Consider the following 26179-nt stretch of genomic DNA (forward strand, 5'->3'; position numbering starts at 1 on the left):
ATAATTAACTTTCCCGCCTTAATATCTCTTTGAATATTGATCCTAGCGAAAAATTGTACGGAATCTTTCTTGTAGGCAATTTTATGCAGATTACTTATATTTCAGAAAATTTTTTGCCATGCGCCACCGTTTAAGAGTTATTTACGAAAAACTAAAAAAAGGGACCTTTAATATCAACTATCTCACTTCCAGTCAAGAATTCGATCAAGCAACCGGCAATGTCGGATTCAGCGGGGTCTAATTAGGTTAAAAAACCCGGTTGCCAAAAAATAATATGTTTTGCCAGTCGAAATCGCTTTTTACAAAAACATGATCAGTCAAGTATACACTCATATTGTATATAATTAATAATTATTTAGGTACACTCACCGTCGTACTTACCATTTTTAGGGTTCCCTACCCAAAGGGTAAAACGGAACCCTATTAGTAAGACTCCGCTGTCCGTCCGTCTGTCACCAGGCTGTATCTCACGAACCGTGATACAGATGACAGATGATGTATTTCTGTTGCCGCTATAACAACAAATACTAAAAGGTACGGAACCCTCGGCGGGCTCGGTGGGCGAGTCCGACTCGCACTTGTCCGGTTTTTAATTTCATTAAATACTCATCAAAATTCGAATTTACTAATAAATCTTATTCAATATTAATTGCCGAACTAAAAATCCCGGAACTGACAATTCAGAATACCGATGTCGTCAGAATAAGGACGTAGACGTGCTGCGCGGGGATGGTGCGGTGCGCCGCGCGGGGGCCCGCCTGCCCGCTCTACCACGCGTCTGCTTCACCCCCTTGAAAACGTAAAACTCGAGTATAAGAGCGCCTTAAATTTTACAATAACACGTCATTTTTAATTACTCGTTAGCAATATCCTCCGATTCACGAAAGAAATTTCAGACTTTCGGGTAATTCTGTTTATACTACTGGCAACACAGGATAGCGCTGTGGACATTTGACAATTCGGATCTAGATAACTTCATGCCCTGACCGTCATCCTTGTCGAACGCGTGTTAATTGTTATTTCCTTCTCGCTCAGTGTCAGCAGTCGCAGTGTTTTCCAAACTTTTCACGTCGTAAGCTTGGTAATTAATGTGTAACTGTGAATTAGTTTTTTAAACGTTTGTCTTGTATAGATAAATAAAGTTTAATTTAATACATTAGATTTGTTTTATTTTACTATGTTTCTACATAAATAACTTAAAATTAATGCCGTTAAAATAATTTTCACCGTTGGTTAAAATTCTCCCACATTTCAAAGTTTGAGAACCTGTAAACAGCATGATGACGTAGGCGCGTGTCAGTTAGGTCATACGCGAATCTCGGAATGGAGTACCAGGCGGAGTATATTATTATACCATGGGCCTTCGTACATTTTATCGTAATAAAAAATAATTTATAGCGCGTGGCGGTAACGATTTCCATAGAAATGGAACTATGCCTAAAGTCAAAGATTAATAATGTTTACTAAAACACTGAATTTGGCATTTTAAAAGTTTAATTATAATGTTTTAATAATTTTTCTATGCGGTTTTGCCCTTTTTTGGTACAAATTTGTTGTTTTTATTTTTCTTCCATACAAATTTTCTCTCCCCCATTTCCCCCCCTTAAGGGTTGATTTTATAAAATTTTATTTTATCTTAAACTTAAACCTGTCGCATTTAATTGATGTTGAAAATTTCAGCTTCATATCTTCAGGGGTTTAGATTGTATGATGTCTGGAAGTAAGCAGAGTTTTGTTAGATACTATAAATATTATAATGATATGGGATATTTTGAAATAGAATCTCTTTAGCTCAAACACATGTAGATCCTAAACTACTGAACATTTTAACCTAAAAGTTTGAACATCGATTAATTACAAAAGGTATAAGTTAGTTATAAAAACAAATTTAAAAATATCTACCCTTAAGGGAGGAAATGGGGGGGAGAAGGTTTGTATGGAATAAAAATAAAAACAACAAATTTGTACCAAACAAGGGCAAAAACGCATGGAAAAATAATTAAAACATTATATTTAAACTTATAAAATGCCAAATTCAGTGTTTTAGTAAACATTTTTAATCTTTGACTTTGGGCATAGTTCCATTTGTATGGAAATCGTTACCGCCACGCGCTATAAATTATTTTTTTATTACGAAAAAATGTATGAATGCCTACATACTAAAGTAATATTTTTCTGAATAAAAAATACATGGGCTACGTCGTCCCATTTTTTATTTAGTGGAAATCGCCACACAGTGATTGTAACATCCAAAATTGTCAGAAAACATTACATAACATTTTCAGTTTTTGTACTAAATTTTTTTTTGTATGAAAAGGTATAAAAATTATTTCGAAAATGAATTCCCCGTCCCTAAATTATACGAAAATGATATATAACTTGCCCTAGTTGCTAAGACTAGGAAGGAATATAGCATAGATTGGACCTGGGAAGCCGACCCTTTCACCCCCCCCCCCCGTTTTGGGGGGGTCTGCATGGTACGATCTCCCTGCGAATTTACAAAGCCTATACTGATAAGGTCCAGATGCGAACTGAATTGGATTAGCTTTTGTTTGGACAAAACTTGACCAAACCCTAATCCATTACAGTACAGAAATTTACTGAAATCGTATAGACTTTGTTGGCTAAATTAATATGGATATTGTTGCTACAAATGCTAGTTTGTTGCGATCTAAACTTGAATAATATTTTAGTAATGACTCCGATTGTATTATATTAATTACCGTTCGTGCTAATTACTTAAAAATGCCTATTTTTTTTTTTCATTTAAGAACTAGATCAGTTGAGATTTCTTATTAGGACATGTTTAATGTGAAATCGTAATACAATTATAAGTCGACTGTATTTTATAATACATTATTACATAACGAAGTAGATGATTTATTTAAGGACCATGATTTACTACGGTGTTCTGACTTTTCTCCGAAGTTTTATTGTCCGAATTTCACTTGCCAGACGACTTTTCGCAGATGATTTACTTTGGCAATCAACATTCGCCAAATTTTCATCATGACAACGTTTTACTTTATAGAATTATTGTTAAGTAGATTATTACTATGTGTACAACGTTTGGAGTACATTTCTTTGGTCAAATCATTCAACTTGCTAGATATTTATTAATACGATATCGTATAGTCATTTGACAGATTTCACTGAGTCAAGATAGGTGAGACGACGAGCGAAGCGAGGAAGAGCGTGTTAGGTGAACTACGACCAAACAGCGAACCGACTTTTTTTTTACATAGAACGACTTTTCTGGCAACAGTTCATTTTCCTGGGGTCGCAGTTCTAACTTAACCTAACCCACATTTTTGGTAACAGTTCGTTTTCTTGGGGGTCGCAGTTCTAACCTAACCTAACCCACTTTTCCAGCAACATTTCGTTTTCTTGGAGGTTGCAGATCAAACTAACCTAAACTACTTTTTTGGCAATTTACATGAATACTAGGTGAAAAGTAATTTGGTAAAAAAATAATTGTTGAAATCAATATTCAGTGAACTTTAGTGTCGTACAAATAATACTCGATGAATAATATTGAATAATGATGGCGAGACTCTGCTCGACTAGTTATTGTGAGAGCATTAATGTTTAAATATATCGCGACAAAATCTAAACCATTTGAGTAAATGAGTATTATTAAAATTTAGATATCACATTCAAACGTGCCTGAACTTACTAAACTCGACTAGGTTTTGGCGTGAATAATATTTGAAAATATGTATGCAAAAAGCTGATCCATTTCAGTGACTACTTTTTACCGAAACGGTATAGATATTGTCAAGTAATATGCATAAACAAAAGCTCACCTATTAAAATCTGAGTCGTGACTGAAATAGTATAGCTTTTGTAAATTCGCCTCCCGGCTACCGGGCCAGATCAGCTTTGTTTGACCTAAGGAACAATCGTGCCAAGCGGCATCGCCTGAGACTAAAGTGCATGCTAAATGACCTTACTCAACCTACTAATACGACAACTCACAGATAAACACAGTCAACTGACAGATCGGTATCGTATCGCTGTGTGGCATCTTATAAGTATCGTTCGAATTAGGCCGATTATTTGTTAGTATCGTCGGCGAATACTTTCAGGCAGGCTTATACATTGACGTCATATGATATATGTACTAGCGATCTGCCCCGGCTTCACACGGGTTAACAAATTATACACCTAAACCTTCCTCAAGAATCTTGATATGTGAAAACCGCATTAAAACCCGTTCAGTAGTTTTTGAGTTTATCGCGAACAAACAAACTCACAGACAGACGCGGCGGGGAACTTTGATTTTTAAGGTGTAGTGATGAACGGAGAATAAGCCAATCAAATAAATAATTTTATTTGGATGAAATATTATTAAAACATATATTGCTCAGTACCTAAGTGAATATTGCAATATTTGAGAAACTAAGAGTTTAACCCTAAAAAATATTAAATATGCCCATTCAATGTGTAATCTAACGAGAAGATTCATGCTTTACACATTTTTTCGAGTACACACGAACACTATTTCGCACATGATATTTATTTTGTGCAATGGTGTAAATAAAATATTTCATCAGAGGGTTAAATTTGAAACAACTGATGCGTGCAAAAAGGAAAATCAAACAGAAAAAGAGGCTGTAAAAATACCTTAAATACTTTATTAAATAATTATACTCTAAATCTTATCGAAGTCTGTCGAGCGAACATGAGTTAGGTCACGCCTGAAATAAAGAGGCAGTATTTTAACAAAAGAAAACGAATTTTGAAGCTGATTTAGATAAATTGAATTGTTTTTGATAGATTGGTAAATGAAAAGGCCTGTAAGTTCTTGTAAATTATTTTTTTATCCTTTTCCTTTTATCGAAAAAAATATGAGCTGTTTGATTCCCTTGAGTATAAAATTCCTGTCCATGTTTTGTTTTACCGAAGACTACACGTCAAAATTATCTACCTTTCTCCAATAAATTAAAATGTCTTATATGGTAGATTAGTAGAACAATTATACTGTTACTTTTGAACGCAAAATGTAGAGATACATATCTATTTGGAAAAGTATTCCTGAGTGGCAGATACTTTTGGATTGCTTCATCTGCTATTATTGATGTTGACTGTACTTATCGTCATACATGATATCATAATGGCGTTACCGTGTGTTACGAGTAGGTACCCACACCTTTATGACTGTAAGACCGTTCGGTATTTATATTTAAATCGAAACTTTGACGAAGCGTATAAGCCTGAGACTCTGTGGTCATTTGGTCACACGCGTTCGAACCGCCGTGTATGCAAACCTACGCTAGCAACCCGTGTAACGGTCGCTCGCGAGGAGGCGCGGAGAAAATTAAGATGCCACACAACAATTTGCTGTCGTGTGTTTTGTCTTATAGCGACGAAAATTATTTTCATCCTTGATTTCATGTACTAAGGTTGGCTAAGGCGATGTATGCGATGTGGTCAAGATTAATGAGGTTATTAATCGTCATAAAGCAACATATATGTCATATATGCGTCGTCTCAAATAACAAGGATACGTCGACGAAATTGACAATAAAAATGCAAACCTACCTCTATGACGGTATCTGTGCTTCAAAGCCATGACGTACACCTTCAGATATTTTCTCACGCCAAGTTTCTCAAATAAATTTACAGGCTTCTCAACCTCGTTGTAAAACTTCATAACGGTGCTGTAAAGCGGATTGTATGTTAGCTTCACGCGGCTGAATGTCCGGGAAAATGCATCTGAAATAAAAAAATACAAATATAAAACTGTATTTTTTTTTGATCTGCCGAATTGTACTGTTAGAATTTACCAGGGTTTGTACTGGAGACTGACATTTCGAATATGCAAAACGTGGATACGGGGACTGAGGAAGCAAGAATGTTTATCTGCATACCTTTTTTTTATTTCTATACGATACCTGTGCTATATTATATTATATATTATAGTTAAGACCTCAAAAACTAAAGCATTTCGTGCACCATACCAGTAAACGTCAAATAACTAGAAATAAAATTTAAAACAATTCCCTAAACTCCCAAAGGCCCGTGTAAATATTTCGCTCGTTTCGACAATCGATCGGCAAATCTCACTACCTATTCGGAATCTATTTGCGTACAGTACGGAGTAAAACTCGATTTGGGCTGTATCGATGGTAGTAAAATTAGGGGAGGATCCTGTGAATGCTTCGAGCCTAAATTTTTAGTGCACACCGTAAAAAGAATTCCGATTCAGCTTTAGGATTTGGTTGATGGTCCAATATCGGAGCGAAGTTTAAAAAAAGAATAAGGCGTGGACAGAAACAAACGTATTACATAGTATCTAGGTACTTACTTCTTTTTGGTTCTAGACGGAGCTACGGAAATAGGTTTGCAATTTATAGAGCAACGCAATCCCTCTAGTTAGTGTGCCATACTATTATTATTAGCGGCGGGCGCCTGGCAGCTGTTCAGCAGTGGGTGTGAGAGTGGTTGGGCAACAAAGGGGTTGTAAAAAAAATACCTCTTAGACCATTCGTTAACCCCTGAATAACCAAATACTGTTTCAATTTCCCTTTGTTTTCATTGAATAAATCCAATTCAATGACCAACAATTAAATTGGAATGCACGAATGTTAACTGTATTTAAAATAATTCACACCATACACGAAATGAAACACTAGAAAATTATTAGAAAAACTTAGGCAGCAGTTTTTTTGTCACAATTTGTATTTAATAAAAATAGAAAGAGCCAGGTATTAAAAGTGGGGCATGATTATTAGCTGTTGGCTTATATAGTATAAAGCAGTAAAGACAGTAGTAAATCGGCTAATTTTGAGTGTTTTGACGCACTTTTGTTAAAATTTACTAGTACGGACATGTTTGACATTTATCTATGCCATAGGCTTAGTAATTGCTATAATTCAACGCTTCTGCATGGTGTTGCCAGTTCTAAACATAAAACAGCCACAAGCTAAGATTTGGTTCGTATAAGGATGATACCGCATTCTCCGACACCGAGCCGACTTATGGGTCCTTCAATCGACTCAGACCACGCGACCCGACATCGTGCATAAGCCGAAAATAAACTAAGTCTATGTGTATAATATGTATACACATGTGTATACGTGCGTTGGTCCTATTGTACGAAGTCTCACAAGTTTCTTAACTCGCCAAAATTTCAACACTTAGAACAGACGATCCTGTACGTAAATTGGATTCCAAGTAGTGCGCTTCGGGTTACGCCGGTAGGGCGCCGTGATGCTCCGTCAATAAGGAGCCGAGAGGTGAGGGAATCCACTTAGGGACCTTGTAATTCTTCTTTAGCGTTATTCGAGATAATTTAGACTTAGAAATTCCCCGAGCATTCACGAGTCTCCGCAAATTTAGAAGTTTTTGCCAGGGTGTGGCCGCTTCGTTAGAACTAAAAGGCGAAATTGCGTTTAACCTTGACACGTTCATCGCTCGACAGTCTCGACACGCGAGGTATGTATGTAGGTACGCATTAATTGCGTAATTAAAAAAAGATGTGAAATCAGTATTTTATATTAATATTGCATTAATATGACAAATGACATTTTTATCAAACTGCACAACGGGACTTAATCGCGTATAACTCGCGCGGCTAGAAGATGTTGATGTCAACTTGAGCCAGTCTTCTCCGAGACCACGAGGACAACGCCGTCCTCGAAACGTCGGAGGTAAATCTTAAAACTTAATTACGCGATTAAGTCCCGTTGTGCAGTTTGATAATGTTTAATAATCGTGAAAGTTTAAATAAATGACATTTTTTCTTAGAACTTTTTATTAAAAAGTGTAACAAAAATGTAAAAAAAGCACAAAACTTTGTAAATTGCTTACCTACTGCCATGGGATCTAAACTTAGAGCATTTAATAACTGTAGTCGCCTTTAAGAGGTTACCCCTCGGCCGAAAACCTTGCACAATTGTGCAAACTTTTGTATGGACTGACGTTTATCCGACATGGCTACTTGTGCGTTACGTACAAATAGCCATACATTTGACGTGCCCCTTCGCCGCAAATATCGGCAGACTATTTTGTACAGAAAATGACAGACAAGACGTCTCCAGTTACTAAATGCTGTAAGGATCTAAACAATAAAATGTTACTCACTGGGAAATTCATTTCATTGAAAAAAATCCTAACATGTAATAAGCCGGTATTGGTTATCCTCGTATTTTTAGTTAATTCCAAAAATTCATACCTCTATTAAAATAATAAGTATCTTTAAATTAGCAATTCTTGTTTATTTATATATACAGTTAGACCAAGAAAAGTCTGCAGCGATTTTGATAGCCCACGCAGTGCAAGTGTTATAACGTCAAACTTCTTACGAAATTTTGACGTATAAATGTCGGCGGCCGATCGTAAGATCGTCAGGCATATCGTGAAATTCCTAGGCATATCGTCAAACGTGAAAATCTTTGACTCGTTCCCTGAGTCGACGATTTCTGGGCAGTTTGCCCTTCGGGCATCTGAAGCAACCTAACGAACCTATCCTACCTATATATTGGTTTGATGTGACTAACGTCAAAACATTACACAGGAACATTACGATCTGCCTGATCGTACGATCGGCCTACGACATAAATACCACTTGCTCTGCGTGGGCTATTCGGAGATCTCGGAAACGGCTCTAACGATTTCGATGAAATTTGCTATATGGGGGTTTTCGGGGGCGATAAATCGATCTAGGTCTTATCTCTAGAAAAGCGCGCATTTTTGAGTTTTCCGAGCCATGCTCGGTCTCCCAGATATTTTATTTTTCATCGTCATCATCATCATCATATCAGCCAGAGGACGTCCACTGCTGGACATAGGCCTCCCCCAAAGAGTGCCACAATGACCGGTCTTGCGCCACCCGCATCCAGCGGACTCCCGCGACCTTTACCAGGTCGTCAGTCCACCTTGTGGGGGGATTTTATTAGTGTTCCGTACTAAACTTTGTTCACGGAACACTTATGGGATCACTTCGGTCTTGCAAATCAGTTTTTTAAATAGCCTTTATTAATAACAAAGGAAACCTAATGCGTATTGGGTCACGATTTCGAGGTTTCTTACACGTGTAATGGAACGTCCCATTCGTCCCAATGAAGCAAGAATTGTGCAGAAAACTCGTGTGGGAGCATGAAAAGGTATACATACACCCACTTTTATTTCACATACAACAGAATATGGCTTTAATTCTGATAATGAGGGTAATTCCAACAACCTATTCATAAATATCGCCCTTCGTAATATAAACCAAGTTGCTGAATAATTAACATAAATTTAAAATAATTTCCCAACAATTCGCGCGAAATGAAATTTCTTTCAATCGAAAAGTGAATTAAGTCGGGCACATCTGCGGAGCGACGCAATTCGTCTTGAAATATAAATTACTTACTACACTAAAGATGCGTGAAAAAGGGATATTAGCCTGTAACACAGCCTCGTCTCAGTGTTTCTGCCTCAGTTTCTCAATATTGGTGGAGACATTGTTTGTGACGTTATATACCATCTGCGCTGTCACGTGCAGGGCAAAATTAACGTACAGGAGGCATATATTACGTTAAACGCAGCCTACAATATTACGTCGCAAAGAGGCAATTGTCAAGGAAACGATGCTCATTGCTCACAACTCACAAATTAGTCCCAAGCGGACAATCATGATCCGTCTGGATTTCGCGTATACTCGGCGCTGAGTGAAAAAAAAGGAAAATGTGATAAAGTACGTGAAAAATCGTTATTGTATGTACAAAAGTGGCACACTCGTATCTAATCTACCCTTTATTATTTACGTATTTTTTTTTGGCAATCGTCTTAAGACATCTGCCAGCTTCACGTTAATATCAGACGTAAAACGACTGAACGGATTTTCATGCGCTTTTCACCTATCAATAGAGTGATTCTTGAGGAAGGTCCTAAACCTTCCTCGTGTATAATTTGTTAACCCGTGCGAAACCGGGGCTGGTCGCTAGTTGTAGATAGCAGCGATGTAGCAGCACCTTATGAGTAGATATTTTTTGTCGCAAAATGGAGGTCAGCGCCTATGCCACGTTCCTTTCCTCGCCTTCCTGTATATCTGATTTCCAATTGAATCAATCTCTTTTGAAATACGAACCTGGCTTCGGAGTTCGGACGGGTTCCGTATAAAGTATTAAATTTCATTTGGTTATTTCATTCAACTGCAAATCTGTGTTAACAGCCGTAATTATTGTGGCGTAGAGAGTTCACTTATCAAAATTTCGTCAAATAGGTAGAACGGAAATAATTCCACATAAAATTAATATACATGGATTTTAACCGATAAAATTTTGGCTAAGCCAAAACAACGATATTTCGAATTCTAATACTTTAAAAAATATATAGAAAATGTTTACGTACTTCCGATATTTCAAAGTTTGAATCGCGTCAATATATCTGACGGCGTTTATAAAACTTAAAGCGAAATGTGAAGCCACAGATCCCCTAAGAACTGTTATTGTTAGTGGAGAGTTACGGGGTGGAACACCAAACTCTGGAAAAGCATCCTCAGTTCGGGTAGTTGCAGTTACGGAAAGCTTCTTAACAGTATCCGTGTCTTCGAAGAGTTCGATGTGAATCGTCACGGAGGCCGATTCTGTTTTATTTGTAATCCATTTTAGTGTAAGTTTTGCATGCCATAAGTGTGGCAGAACATGCATTCATGTAACCCATCTACTGACGTGACAAACTTTACCATATGTGTAATATTCTAGCAAAATAAATGATTCTGATGAATGATGTGTTACGGTTTTGATCTCGTTTTGATTACGCTGATTGGTGCGTTAGAAATACGACAGTCTTGCCATACAGGCATGTCGCTCGCACTTGTTGGTGCGCGTTAGATACCTTATGACTATCTTCAAGGTCGTATCAAAACAAGTTCTAAACAATAAAAAAATATCACATCAGAATCGGGCTTTGGAACAGATGTGGCTTCGTCCACAACGGAAAATCAAACGGAATAGATATCTTCTAAGTCATATAGCATTCTAGTTCTGCCCTAGATGCTGGAAATGTCCAGTGGTCCAATGATTTAAACGGTTAACAATTTATTATTATTATTATTGGGAGCCAATAATGTGCTGGGCAAAGGCCTCTCCCCACTTTTTCCAGTGTTCCCGATCCAGTGCAGTCTCTGGCCGTTCCTTTAAAAAGGACTCTAACTCGTCTCGCCATCGCCGACGTGGTCTGCCAAATCCTCGTTTTGAGCTGGGCTGCCACTCTGTGGCGATCTTGGCCCACAGCTCACATTCGCTCGGCATTCGGCAGACATGATCAGCTCCAGTCCCACTTTAGCTTGGCCGCTTTCCGAGCTACGTCGACTATTTTTGTTCTGGAACGCAGCGTGGTGTTCCCAAACGGTTAGCAATAGTACATTGTAGGAGAGGACGGAAAACCGCTAAAAGATGGACGAGTGAGTTTAGCGTTTCCGGCCGAGGCATTACATAGTGCTTTTCACGACTACTGCGAGGAAATAAGAAAACATTTGCATAACTATAAGTACTAGCCCGCGATTTCTCTGGTAGCAAATTACTAGCCACTGCCTGTGCTGTCTCTTGAATTTCGGTAGGCGTCAGCGTAAGAATATCATTTTCTTCACTAGAACTAATTTTTATAGCGAGCGTAGATACGTATTTCTTGTATTTTTTAGTCAAACACAATTTACACTATCCAATTCAGTGAGTATTTTCCGATCCCGCCTTTTTTACTTTTTTATCACTTTTAAGAGGCGTTTTTCTGTTGTTTGCTTCAAACCGACTCTAAACTTAGAAGCGTTTTTGCTAAAAAACCACAAACAGCTACAAAAGTAAAAAACGCCTTAAGCGTGAATCGAATGTTCTGACTGAATAAATGAATGGTTTTGAAATTTCTTTTTTTTTTTAAACCAGAAATTGTTCCTATAAATAACCAAATTTTATTTTTGAAGGAAAATGTTGCGCCAAAATAGACATTTTATTGATTTTTATGTTTTAAATGGTACTCATTGCTGTAGCGAACCGTCACCAATGACAGATGATGATAACAATGAAACATTGTAGTAGTGGTGGTTCAGGTGCTACAACTATTGCCTACTTTCCAGCTTGGTTTTAGACCATCTATTGCCACATTTCCGAACAGTGGCGTGAAAAGTAATTATTATTTTTGTGAACTGAAAAATGACTAGCATTATAAGCAAGCTATGGCAAGCCATTGACTTATCCATATTTTTCTGACCTTGATTTCAAAGAGTCTTAAATATTAAGCTCGTTATATCTGACTTTCTTCGATAGACCGACCAATAAATCAAACTGTATGAACCATAATCCTCGTTGGACTACGGAACCATAAAAAGGGAGAGTTGCGAGAAAATAAGCGATTAAGGGTTGACCTACATCGCACAAAATCCAGCGCATTGTGCGAACAAGCAGCTGGCACGAATCGCGATTGATTTATCTGTTCCGAGGCCAGACCTTGTATCCTTATTGGTTGCGCGAACATGAATTGAGTTCCAGAGTACCTTTGACTTCCAGATCCGTAAAAAACATACGTAATGCGAGAAGCGTGAGTGCCCTTCTACTGGTTTGTCGAGTAATCAATTCGCCGGCGATTGCAAGCGGTTGTATTGTAATAACAGCTTGGGCGATATTCTCATTGCTTACTGACCCCATGTGAGCATTCCACTGAGGGGGTTTGCGATCTGGACACAAAAATGTAAGGAAAAATTCATCAATTGAGCTGGACACGGATTGCAAACTCAGGTGAACTAGTAGCGGTGTTAGTTATACCCGGGGATTAGTTCACGTCAATCCTGCAGTTTTCATGTTTGCTAACGCTCGCTCCGGTACAGTTGGCTTTGCCGTTAGATGGATAAAAAGCCGACTATTCCGCTTGTTCCCAAATACAGCAATTCCTATGCAAAAAATGCACGGTTTAACCTATTCGGCAAACGTGGTTATGGTTGGTTGCCATAAACTAGAATAATTAATTTGAGCAAATAATATGTATTGCCAATGGCAGTTATCAAAATTTGATGGTACATAATAGACCTAATAAATGGTACCTAATATGTAGTGCTGTATAATCTGGAGAAGGATTTGCTGGAATAAGATTTAGGTAAGGTTAGTTTTTGGGAGCGAGAAAAGGATTAGGCACTTTTAAAAACGGAAGACATTTGGAAAACATTAACTATACAGGGTGGAAAGGCACGACGATCCTTTCCGGAAATGGGAGATAGTTTAGCCTAAGCTCTATATTTTCTCCATAGAAACTATGTTAATATGGGCAACCGTTTCTAAATTATGACCTTTTAAACATCCACGCAAAAAACTACTTTGTTCTAACCCTAACAGGTGACAGGGTCAATGAACTTACTTGTAAACAATCAGTATTCGACAGGAAATTATGCTAATTTGTTGCCATCTAACCATTTTTAGGTCTGCTTACAGCACGGTAAGAATCATTGCAGGATTTTCGCTTTCTTAGTGGTTCCACTTGTTCAATACTTGAATGAAATAGTTATATTATTCCTTAATATTAATAATACTAACCACAACATTGTTTACAACGACAGTTCAAATGGTGACATTGACAACCACTCAAAAGTACGCAATCGTCTTATAAATATCTCTGGTTTCCTTGACTGATAAAAAGGTTTTAGTTTCTTAACACGTTTCACAAAATTATTTTCGAATAATTGGAAACTATCTAAAATAATTAAAAATAACAAGTAGGTTGTGTTAGTTGCACCAAATGAACTTGCAAAAATGAAATACTAAGAATAAATCAAGAATAAATACTTCTTTAATACCAAACTAACAAACCTTCTTGCATGGTAGGAAATAGACAAGACGTCTGATGTTTGAAATTAAATTTTCATTGAACTATACTTATTGAACCTTGTGGAAAGACCACTAAGTGTAAACCAACATGCTTACCAAAAGGGAAAATCTACGGAGACTGCCCTACTTGACCTGGTTGACAAGGTGCAGAAAACCCTAGAGGATAAGCAAACCGCTCTATGTGCGTTCCTTGATGTCGAGGGTGCTTTCGACAATACGCCCACAGAGACCATACTCAATGGTATGAAATCAAAGGGAGTAGACGAAACCACCACCAGATGGGTACATAGCATGCTCTCGAATAGAGTAGCCACTCTAACCCTCAACACTGTAGAGCATGAATTTTATACCACAAAAGGGTGCCCACAAGGAGGCGTTCTATCCCCACTCTTATGGACCCTAGCAGTGGACCAACTTCTTGCAATTATGTCAGGCCAAGATTATGACACACAAGGATATGCCGACGACCTTGTAGTCATCATCAAAGGCCCATGCCTCCACACGATATCCAACCTAATGCAAGGAGCTCTAAACACCATATTCAAATGGTGTCGAGAAAATGACTTGTCCATTAATCCGAGCAAGACCGTGATAGTACCATTCACACGAAAACGCAAGCTCGAAAAGCTCACAGAACCAAGACTTAATGGACAAATAATATCATTCTCAGACGAGGTCAAGTACCTGGGGGTCACCTTCGACCAAAAGTTAACTTGGAACCCTCACCTGAGGAACATCATACAAAAAGCAAAAATGGCCATGTGGTCATGCTGTCGCATGGCAGGAGCGAGATGGGGCATAAGACCCAAAATTGCTATGTGGTTATACACAGCTGTAGTGAGGCCAATTATCACCTACGCTTCCGCAGTCTGGTGTAACAAAACCAACCAAAAGACGGCAATAGACACATTAAACAGCCTGCAACGCCCGGCTTGTTTAACAGCAACAGGCGCCTTCTCCTCGACACCGGGAGCGGCCCTAGATGCACTGCTGGATATTATACCACTCCACTTGCAGGTGCAAAAGGAGGCCAAGCAGTGCGTCTACAGAATCTGCACGCTAAACAGGCCAAAATGGCGCTCTCAAGCATTAACCAAACTAAAGGCCTGGGTTTTTGCAAATAGAACCCTTAGCATGCCCACAGATGACACGCACACTCAATGTCACTTTACTAAACTGTACACAGTAGAAATACCTCCTAGAGACAAATGGACTAACGACCAAATGTTCGTCGAAGAGGGAAGCCTTATTTGGTATACGGATGGTTCCAAGAAAGGCAATGATGTAGGATGTGGGATCTATGGTGAGAGACCTAAGCTCAGAGCTAGCGTCAGCATGGGCACACAGGCCTCAATCTTCCAGGCAGAAGTCTTCGCCATCAACAAATGTGCGGAGATCAACCTGGATAGAAACCTAAGACACCAGCATATCTACATCAACTCAGACAGCCAGGCTGCTCTGCTGGCACTAGAATCTCTTGAGTCAAACTCAAAACTAGTCCAGAACTGTAAATCAAACCTAAATGCACTGGCTTATTCCAACAAAGTCATACTTAGATGGGTACCAGGGCACTCCGACATTAACGGAAACGAAGAAGCGGATGAACTTGCTAGAAAGGGCGCAGACACACCCCTGGTCGGCCCAGAACCGTTTTTGTGGAACCACAAAACGGGATGCATATTCTCTGCTCAACAACATAGAAAAAACGAGAGCAATCGATTGGTGGAAGTTCGTAAGAGGACAAGAACACTCGAAAGCTCTAATCAAAGGGTTCAACAGCAAAACTGCTAAGGAGCTTCTAGGGCTCAAAAGACACAAAACTTGTGCGGTGACTAGAATTTTGACTGGACACTGCAAGTTGAACAAACACATGTTTCAAATAGGGAAAAAACAAGATGCGACATGCAGGTTCTGCCAAGAGTCAGAGGAGACTGCTATGCACATCCTCTGCTCCTGCGGACCACTAATGTCCAAAAGAAGTACCTACCTAGGGCGACATATACTGGAACCCTATGAGGTACAGAGCATTACGGCCCAAAGAATCTGGAATTTCCTGGACTCAACGGGCATTAGTAATGAACTTTAAAGGGCCGTCACAATAGATCACAGCTTGGTCGAAGCGACAGTCAAAGGCCCACATAAACATAATAATAATACTTATTGAATGCCATATTCTTCAAATAAAAATGTTAGATGCTCGTGGCTATTTAAATTTGTGGGGCTGTGTAAAAGATATGGTGTACCAAACCAAACGGAATGTGAAACTGCGGACGAAATGAGACAAAGGCTAATTGGTGCTTTCTGCGGAGGATAAATGACGAAGAGCATACACTATATCGCATGTGCATCGACATACTCGGGTACGGGCTGCGGCGGCGTTGTAATACACGGAGGTACATTTGAACACCGTATGTGAAAAGAAGATAGTATTAAATATTGGAAAAAAGTAATTATCTAAGAAAGTAATAAAATTGTTTGTAATATTTTTGCATGCATTTGATTTATTTGACATTTATGCGTCATTCATACATCATTGCGATACTGTCAACGATCGGAAAAAAGTGTAAAGTCCCGAGCTTTCCCGACGGAGATCCTTAATCTAGCCGTCATGTGCACATGCTATAGGGTTATCACCACAGTTAAAAAGTAGTATTTTTGCAATTTTTATTTTTTACTCAATTAACGATTCTTACCATTACCAATAGTCTCTGTATCACTTAAACGACCTAATACTTCCGGGAAGGATCGTCGTGCCTTTCCACCCTGTATATGTACATAAGTGGAATAATATGACATGTTAATGTGAACGTATGTCCGCAAAATACTTACTAGCAATAACGCGACGCAAGTCCGCCTTTGCTGATCATTTTTTATTTTGCTTTTGTCATTTCATTTAACTTAACAGAATCAGAAACAAACCACTGAAACAAGTTTCATAATCCTGAAACCCGGATCGTCAGTTATACCTATTGTAAAAAAGTTTTCTATTCAAAAAACATTGTTCGGGACGACGAGCAAATCGGGATGATGCCCGATGGTTTTAGAATCTCATCCACATGGGAATTAATGCAGTAATTAGTATATGTATCTACCTGTTTGTAAAACTGGACATTATGAGTGTTATTCCAGTTAGGTATCAACTGAGTGACAACCCTAGAACCCTACTGTGGGAGAAGTTCTAGATGATAAATAAAACTCTGCGCGGGTAACTATGATAAGATGATGTCGACGTGTACCAATCTTTTTCCAGGCCACCGAGGTCACGAGTGTTGGAAGCCATTTTCAAGTTTGTTGATACGCGACGCAATCAATTGTAAGTTAATTATAAGTTCACATATTCTTAGAATTTACAGAAATATTAGGTTTTTATTTCTACTCAGAATCACAAGCACTATTGAGCAAAGCACTAAGCACTAAGCACTAAGAGAGAAAAGTGTCCTAATCTAAGTTTTCATACCACTTTCGATTTTCCATTACGTTACTTCAATATTAAGTGCCCATAGAAAATAACGTAAGTGCATTCTGAAAAGTTGGGACACTTTTTTTCTTCTAGTAGAGTAGAATCAATTGTGCTCGTAATTCCAAGTTCGTAAGTCAAGCTAAAAATATGATTCTGAGAATATTAGGAATTTTAAGAAGCCGCAACTTACATCAATTAAACGCCAAGAAATCGTTATAGTTTATATCAATAAGGGTGGTATTCCATCTGTCCAATATCTATGGCCAAAGTGTATTGCATCTCACATTTTGCTTAATGAGACAGTGAGACGCAATGACATTGGACAAAGAAATTGGACAGGTGGAATACCACCCTAACTCACTTTTTTCCTGTATCCGCATGATGAGACATCCGACGAGTTTCTCCGTGCCCTCCTTCACCGCCGCGATCGACATCTTGTCCTTCATCCATATCCGCAAGTTGTGCACGAACTCGTCCACGCCCTCTTTGTCCTCGCTTATCTTTACCGATCTGTACGTCAGCTAAAAGAGAAGGTTACACGATAGGAAAGTTATTTTTTTACGTAAAAAATTCTTAAGCTTCTTGATAATTGAGAAAACAAAGTGTAGAATTTCTCGTGTTGCTGCGTCAGGGCCCTTTAAGACAATAAACAGCATTGGTCCGAGCGGATGACGTTGTAAGAATGAATAGTGCTTTTGTCTGACTAGTCGAACCAAATCTAAAGTTAAGAGGGAAGAATAGCTATTGACAATTAGGTACCTACCTACTTTTTTCATACAATTTCCATTTCGGGAGAAAACGGTTTCCACTAATTAAATCTTAACAAATCACTTTGATTTTGATTTCGATCGCTTCAGCATAATATATTCTAGATTTATAGGTTCGGTTTAAAAAAAACATATGTTAATTATTGCAAATTTTGACAAAAGGATAACTTATTATAAACCTGGGTTTTCATTGTATCAATAACGTACTAAAAAATCATGGAGAATGGAAAATATTTAGAAGTGGGTAAACATTTTCTCTTTTTGTATGGACGAGTACGTAGTACTTCCCACTTAATAAGTTCATCATCATCATCATCATCATCTCAGCCATAAGACGTCCACTGCTGAACATAGGCCTCCCCCTTGGACCTCCATACGTGCCGGTTGGAAGCGACCCGCATCCAGCGTCTTCCGGCGACCTTAACAAGATCGTCTGTCCATCTTGTGGGTGGACGTCCTACGCTGCGCTTGCTAGTCCGTGGTCTCCACTCGAGCACTTTTCGACCCCATCGGCCATCTTCTCTGCGTGCAATGTGGCCTGCCCATTGCCACTTCAGCTTGCTAATCCGGTGGGCTATGTCGGTGACTTTAGTTCGTCTACGGATCTCCTCATTTCTAATTCGATCACGTAGAGAAACTCCGAGCATAGCCCTCTCCATAGCTCGTTGAGCGACTTTGAGTTTTGAGATGAGGCCGATAGTGAAAGACCACGTTTCGGAGCCGTAAGTCATCACTAGTAACACACATTGATTAAAGACTTTCGTCTTGAGGCACTGAGGTATGTCGGACGAAAAGACATTACGTAGTTTCCCGAACGCTGCCCAACCGAGTTGGATTCGGCGGTTGACCTCTTTCTCGAAGTTGGACCTACCTAATTGGACTACTTGTCCTAGGTAGATGTACGAGTCAACAACTTCGAGTACCGAGTTCCCAACAGAGACTGGGATGGGCACAACTTAATAAGTTATATGACAATAATTATAATTTTTCAATGCAATTTAATTACCTCTTGAAAATCTGATAAATATTTTGGTCCAGTTATAAAGAAAATTTTAATTACATGCCGTAAATATCGTATTATTAAATAGTTACTCAGCCGACTGAACATCTCGCCATTTTTTGTGTTAAAACGATTTTTCTCTATAATTATACTTAATTTTGAAACTCTTAGATTGAAAATACTAAACGTAGCCATATTAAATTACATTACAGTTTTGTAAGAAGTCAAGATACTGATTATTATATTACTGTATCCACAGAACAGAAACGATGACCGGACCTCAAATTTCTTCATTGTACGAAAACGCAATTTTGGTAAATTAATCTAATTACCCGGGTGAAACGAAACTTGGGGAATTGGAAGCAAATTGAAAAGCTATGTCTCTTGGATAAACTCCAAAAGAGGTTTATTAAAAAAAGAATCCCAAAGAATTCTTGAGTGCTGAGTGAGGCGCGGGCCTCTAGCAGCGGATCTTGGGAAATCATCATAAACTAAACTCACTGATTGCTTTGCGCTGTGACATTAAATGTCCAAATGAAACGATTTAGATGCGGTTCTTGCTTATATTAAAAAATGGGCATGTGGTTAGGGATATAAATTTATATTTTATTCATTTTATTTAATTTTTATTGCACAAAAAATTTCATATATAAAACATGGACTGCTAAAGAGCTTTCTCTGCCAGTTAACCTTTGACCTAAGCCCATAAAATAAATAGCATTATTATGTTAATAATGCTATTGTCAATAGTGAAATAGCTAACTTAGAGCTCATAATTATTTAGCCGCCATAGCCTGGAGCTCATAATTATTTAGCCGCCATGATGGCTGGAGTTCTGGGTAGACATTTTTTGTATCCCATTCGATTTTTCCGTAGGTAGAAATATACGTAAAAAAAATTAAGTTACTAAAAAACTAAAACTGATAAATCGCTACCAGTAGACCCGTGAACTGCAGCTCAACGCGATTGCTTTCCGGTCAGTTTCCCGTCGCGCAAAATATCTTAATTAACTAAATTAAAATTTAAAAATTCATCTTCCCTCTCTGTCAGTTTGCTAATTAAGTGCTCAATGTCTGAAGCAGATGCAAGACTTTTTGTGCTCGTGAAACGAGAGGGAAATGCAAATTCTTTGTTCCTTTGAAGCTTGTGTTGAGCTGGCATGAAATGCTTATGGAAAAAACTCAAAGAAAATTAGATTAAAGGGTCGATTACTGCAATAAATAGGGTTTATTTGATGGATTACTTACAAATTGGACCAGTGATCCATAAAGTGTAGGTAGGTACATATCTATATTAAATTAATCAATTTTTTATTGTCGTGAGACATACTAACATGAATGTAATAAATAATTAGGAGAAATAGATTCTCCGAACCATGTCGCGTGAGTGACTTACCTAAACATGTGAGTTAAAATTAGCTTAATAACTATAACTTGATCAGAAAGTCACTAATGGAGCAAATTAAAGTGAGGATCATACCCTTGACGGTGCGTCACTACCTCACTACTACTAAATACCTTCGAGAAACACTGGGAAGGGAGGCGGCATTCGTACTATTTCCCCCTACCGAAGCATAGGTACAACTGTACGGTCAGCCAAGAAGGTGGTCTACCACTTTTCGACTCTATCAATCAGATGATAGAGTCGAAAAGTGACCACTTTCTTGGCTGACTGTACCTATGGCAATGCGTGTAGTGACTCATCCGTACACAAAAAGAGATCGAAGTTTGCAAGATTTGTCTTTGACGTGTATCATTTTTAGAAATGCCCCGAATAGTGAATTTGGCCGAATACCGAATAAAATGACTTATTTTCGATGTATTTATGTCGTCATTACAGATTGTATTTTGTATGTTGTGAGTGAAAAGTGCGACTTGTACGGTAAGATATCGCTTGGGCTCCTCCCTTCCGACATGTCGGAAGCCGGCGTTGCTCGAAGACTACTACTGTACGTGGCTAGGTGTAGTGGTGTGGTGGATTTATTACTACCTATATCCATTAAATTACATGGACACCGCAGACTAGCCGGGGCAGAGGCAGACCAAAAAAGAGATGGCGGGATGACCTCGACGCTTTTCGCAGCGACTGGCGGGAGCTTGCATCAAACCCTGATAAGTGGCAGAAGAAAGGGCCTTTGCCCAGCAGTAGGACACAATATAGGCTATGAAAAAAAAATTATGATAGGACAACTTACTTCCTCGGACAAGTAATGTTTCTTCAACAGCCTCACAGCGTCCTCGTAGTATTTGTCCTGAAGATCTTCGAAGCGAACGCCGCACGGCACGCGGCCCCATATCGAGGGTGCTTTAATACGGTCCTCCAGCACCTTCATCTTGGCTAGGATCTCGGTTTCTGTCATCTTCGCCATGGTTAAGCTAGGGACAAGTATATAAAACTTCAAACTATTATACCTTGTTTGCGAATCCGAGAAAATTATAAACCTTTAAAATAAGAGACTTTTTCATGTCATTTTTGCTAATATTATAAGTAAAAGAGTGCGGTCGTACTCCGCGGTTTTTGAAAGCATCACATATTTGTGATATAATTATGTGTAGATAACATAATTTAATGGATTTTCTCATAATGTAGTTCCTCGGGTTTCACCGGACTAATCCCAATGGCCTAGTTTCCCCTCTGGGTTGGAAGGTCAGATGACAGTAGCTTTTCTAAAAACTAGTGCCTACGTCAAATCATGGGATTAGTTATCAAGCGGACCCCAGGCTCCCATGAGCCGTGGCAAAATGCCGAGATAACGGAAGGAAGAAAAAGTAGTTCCTCTCGTTTCGGCCATAGCCCGTATTTTTTTATTATGGTAAAACACGCGAAAGAAAAGAACAAATATACATACTTACTTACACGTCTCTAAATACATCCCGCCGATATCAAATTGAAACTTATAATCCAAGGTTATTCTTAATCGTAATTTAAGCTGTAGCAAAATGCCGGGACAATGCTACAAAGATGATGACTTAAGTTAAAATCCTATGGGATCGGATATTAAAACAGATACAAATAGCATAAGCCTTACTCTGTAAAACTGGGTTAAGTAAGTATTTCGAATAAGAGTAAGTATACGATATTTATTTACTAGCGACCCGCCCCGGCTTCGCACGGGTTAACAAATTATACACCTAAACCTTTCTCAAGAATCAAGTGCTATTGATAGGTGAAAACCGCATGAAAATCCGTTCAGTAGTTTTCGAGTTTATGGCGAACATAGAAACAAACACACAAACAGACAGTCGCGGCGGAAGACTTTGTTTTATAAGCTGTAGTAGTGATTTATTATAAACATTCCATGTTTGAAAACATTTACAAAATCATGGCTCAGAAAGTGGTTTACTAAAATAGTAGTGCTTGGTTGATCGGTGCAGCAAATAATAGACCTAAACGGGTACCTAACCGGACATATACAGGATCATTGACTGTGGTGCGGTTAACCGGTACCTACGTACAGTTGTATCGGCACCATCGGTGGCATTACGTATCAATAGTAGGGCTTGCAATTCGAATATTCGAATATTCGAATTTGTCGAATATTCGACCTGTTTTGATATTCGAATATTCGGCCGCTCAGGTTTCGAATATTCGAATATTTTTTATTAGTATAAAAAATCTATTTCATCCGCTGTAGTTACCGTTTCTGTGTATTTTCCGGGTATTTACAGTGAATGAGGAACGAAATAATATTTTTACTGTATTCCTCTCGATAGACTTCGTGAATACAGTGAAACTTAACTCAATTTGAAAGAAAACGAAATCAAAAAGTATGTTATTTTTACGGTGCGTAAGTTTTAAGTTATAAAGGGTCATTCTGTTTATTCAGTGCAAGCGTGCGTTAAGCGATTTTTTGAAGACTAAACCTTGCCCGCACTTATCGCAATTCTCAAATTTGATCATATCAAACCTGCCCAACTAGGTAATCTAACTATGCACCTTTAGCTAACGAATAGTCCACCCAGTAGTCAACTAACTTTTTCCCTTAAATATTCCAATATTATATAATTAAGTCGACCTTTAGGAATAAAAACTTGCCAAAACAAACAAAGTCAATAAAGATTCAAAATACAATGGAATTAGGTACAGGCTTCTGAGTGACTACAAGTTAATTTAAATCAAAAAATAATTACCTACTAAAAAAAATATCTTACATACCTAGGTGTTTGGATGGTTAAAGTTATATTATTTCACGCAACGACGCATTTATAATAAAAGTTTTATCTAGAAATATTGAATACGTCTTATTTTGGCATTTTACTTGTTTTTATAAATGTGGGCATCTCATAGTAGGATGATAAAATCTAGTTAATTTCTGCAAAATATCATTAGTTTTAGCAATATGTGAAAAAAGCTTTTGAATAAAACGATAATAAACCGATTTCTCGTTCTTTTTCTTATTTTTTATAATATTCGAATAATTATTCGAATATTCGAATATGTCGTCAGAAAAAGTCGAATATTCGAATACCTGAAAGTTTCGAATATTTGCAAGCCCTAATCAATAGGTATCGCCGGCCGTTTGTTCGTATCGTTTCCGATTACAGCACCCTGACAATATAGCATTTTATCATCAATTTAAATTAAATCGGATAACATACGCAGACTCGTATAAATTTAGGAAAATTGTTAATTATTGCATCATTAAGAACCTATAATTAATTTGTTATCATTAGGCCCACTTGCACCATCCCACTAACCCGGAGTTAAGCGGTTTAACCGTCAACCCAGTGTTAAATTGTACCATGGTACCATGGTAACTCCAGGTTTAACCGGTTAACCCAGGGTTAGTCGGATGGTGCAAGTGGGCCTTAGCTGCTTAAAACTCTAGTAAGATACTTCTACCTGCCCCACTTTAAAGAATGAATAGAAGAAGTGTGGTACAGTCAGCATCAATAATAACAGATGAAATCGTGCTCCAATAGAAGAAGAAGTCAAGATATTTTAATCCTATAGGTATTACATAGGCATATTAAGTAGTATCCCGTATTTGAATTTCACCCGCATATCACGTTCGAATAGATTCTGTTATGATCAAATATTTTCCTACAAAAACGATTTACCAATAGCTTGGCTTTACGGCTGATCGCTGCAGCACTAAACGAGCATACCGATTCAGGCAACCGCACATATTTGAGTGACTGCCATGCGATTAACCGGTACGGTTACGTGGAAGTTGCCGTTGGCAATAGGTATTGCCTCCCCAATATTCGTGTTTATACCGCGCTTTTGCATTTATTCTGCCCTGAAAACGATTTTTTAAACTAAAATCGTATACTAAAATTGAGTAAGTACCTAAACTTGTGGGAACACTATATCAGTTTTTGCGACATATAAACCAAAACTACTTAGTTATGTTGCTCCAAACTCAAGCAAAATACCTGTACCTCGGTCAGGTAAAAATCATGAAATGAAAAATAAAGTAGGCACAGAATGACGACTATTTTGACAGGAACCAACGTGTATTGTAAATACATAATATTCTAAATTTGGATCACACCTACATCACTTTCTAGTATATTTTGCCGTACAGCACTATTCAAATATTCCCACAAAAGCCAGGCGATTAACCAATAGCATTGCTTTACGGCTGATCGGTGCAGTTGGCTACGGAGAACTATTAGGTACGGGCATACCGGTCAGGGTAACCGCACATATTCGGGATCAGTGATTGTGATGCGGTTAACCGGTACTGGCACCGTTAACATTGACGTTGCCGTTGGCAATAGTTTAACCGTTTGTACCTACTTAAAGCAATAAATTAGCAGCATATGGCAGAGGAACCCTAGCGTCGGGCATTTAGCACAATAACCGTAGTTATGCAATAAGTAAGAAGAATTATCCATAGTTGCTGTAAATGGCTAAATATCACCGCCAATTTGTTGCGAATCTATGCTGAAAATACTTACACAAGGCAATTTCCCAGGTTTATCTCCTTAGAGTCCTGAGTGAGGATACCTAAATCTTGCACAAATATCTGACAATACATCTTTCACAGTACATTAAGCCCATCAGTGTCGTTTGCAGCAAGAAATGTGGTGTTGAAGTCAAATTCATCAATTAACAGCCTTTTATCGCTCACTGCTAAAACCATGGGTCTCAATAGCGTAGGCCCATAATTTCAAATTATTAACTAGTTACATAAAATGATTGATTGCAATGGATGCAACTAGTAACAATCAATGAAACTTTGGTAGTAACCAATGACCTGCGCTTTTATTTATGGTAGTAACCCACCTTTGTCTATAACACGATCAATCTAAAATTAAACTGAAAACGCTTTGTATACACTCACAGATACTGTACAAAATATTAAAAATTTTGTAACATATATTACTAAGAAGTTACTGTAAATAAAATTATATTTAATCTCAAAACTTAGATGAAAGTCGACGTGGCGTTTGACGGTGACGTTAGCCGATGTCAATTGATAAATCAATGTCATTACGAGTTTGAAACGTAAACCGTACATGAAGGTTTTATGGCTCCTCTACACGAATGGCCAACGCCGGCCAATCCAAGGGACACAGCCATGCGGTAGACTGAGATAGCAATATCACTTGCTCCCTCTAATGCATAAATGCGTCCCTTGGATTGGCCAGCGTTGGCCATTCATGTAGAGGAGCCATTAAATGTCGTAGGTACTTTAAAGTCTATATATTTACACCGATGTACTGCTAATATGAAGTTTGTTAGAGTCGGAGCAAGAAAAGTCTGCAGCGGATTTGATAGCCCACACAGTGCAAGTGTTATTTATACGTCATAATTTCATAGAAGTTTGATGTTTAAATAACACTTGCACTGCGTGGGCTATCAAATCCGCTGCAGACTTTTCTTGGTCTGACTCTAGGCGTAGTAGAGTCTGTTCGGAATATTACTCACCGGCAGGAACGCAACACTATGAGTAGTTTAAGGACATACCCGGGTCCATTTAAGGACATACCCGGTTCCATTTTAAGGACATACCCGGATCCGAATTGTACACGACCCAAGCTATATGTGGAAAAATACTATTTTTACTGATCGAGCTGGAAAGTAGGCAATAGCTGTAGCACCTGAACCACCACTACTACAATGTTTCATTGTTATCATAATCTGTCATTGGTGACGGTTCGCTACAGCAATGAGTATCATTTAAAACATAAAAATCAATAAA

The 26179-nt window shown here is 38.3% G+C and overlaps 1 protein-coding gene and 1 long non-coding RNA gene across 2 annotated transcripts in view; both read right to left on the reverse strand.

Moving 5' to 3' along the window:
• Nucleotides 1-25127, reverse strand: part of LOC134803179 (uncharacterized) — a 35670-nt gene extending 10543 nt beyond the window's left edge. Inside the window, exons 1-4 of the mRNA XM_063775885.1 lie at nt 24933-25127; nt 21221-21401; nt 17621-17780; nt 5545-5718 (exon numbers count right to left, since the gene is read on the reverse strand). Coding sequence (XP_063631955.1) covers nt 5545-5718; nt 17621-17780; nt 21221-21401; nt 24933-25012 — 595 coding nt within the window. The 5' untranslated portion in view covers nt 25013-25127. The remainder of the gene's footprint in view (nt 1-5544; nt 5719-17620; nt 17781-21220; nt 21402-24932) is intronic.
• LOC134803200 (uncharacterized) overlaps nt 1-26179 on the reverse strand; it is a 238342-nt gene that overhangs the window by 50614 nt on the left and 161549 nt on the right. The gene's annotated exons all lie outside the window — the stretch shown is intronic.

Source organism: Cydia splendana, chromosome 2 (genome assembly GCF_910591565.1).
Source record: "Cydia splendana chromosome 2, ilCydSple1.2, whole genome shotgun sequence".
NCBI classification, from domain to species: Eukaryota; Metazoa; Arthropoda; class Insecta; order Lepidoptera; family Tortricidae; genus Cydia; species Cydia splendana.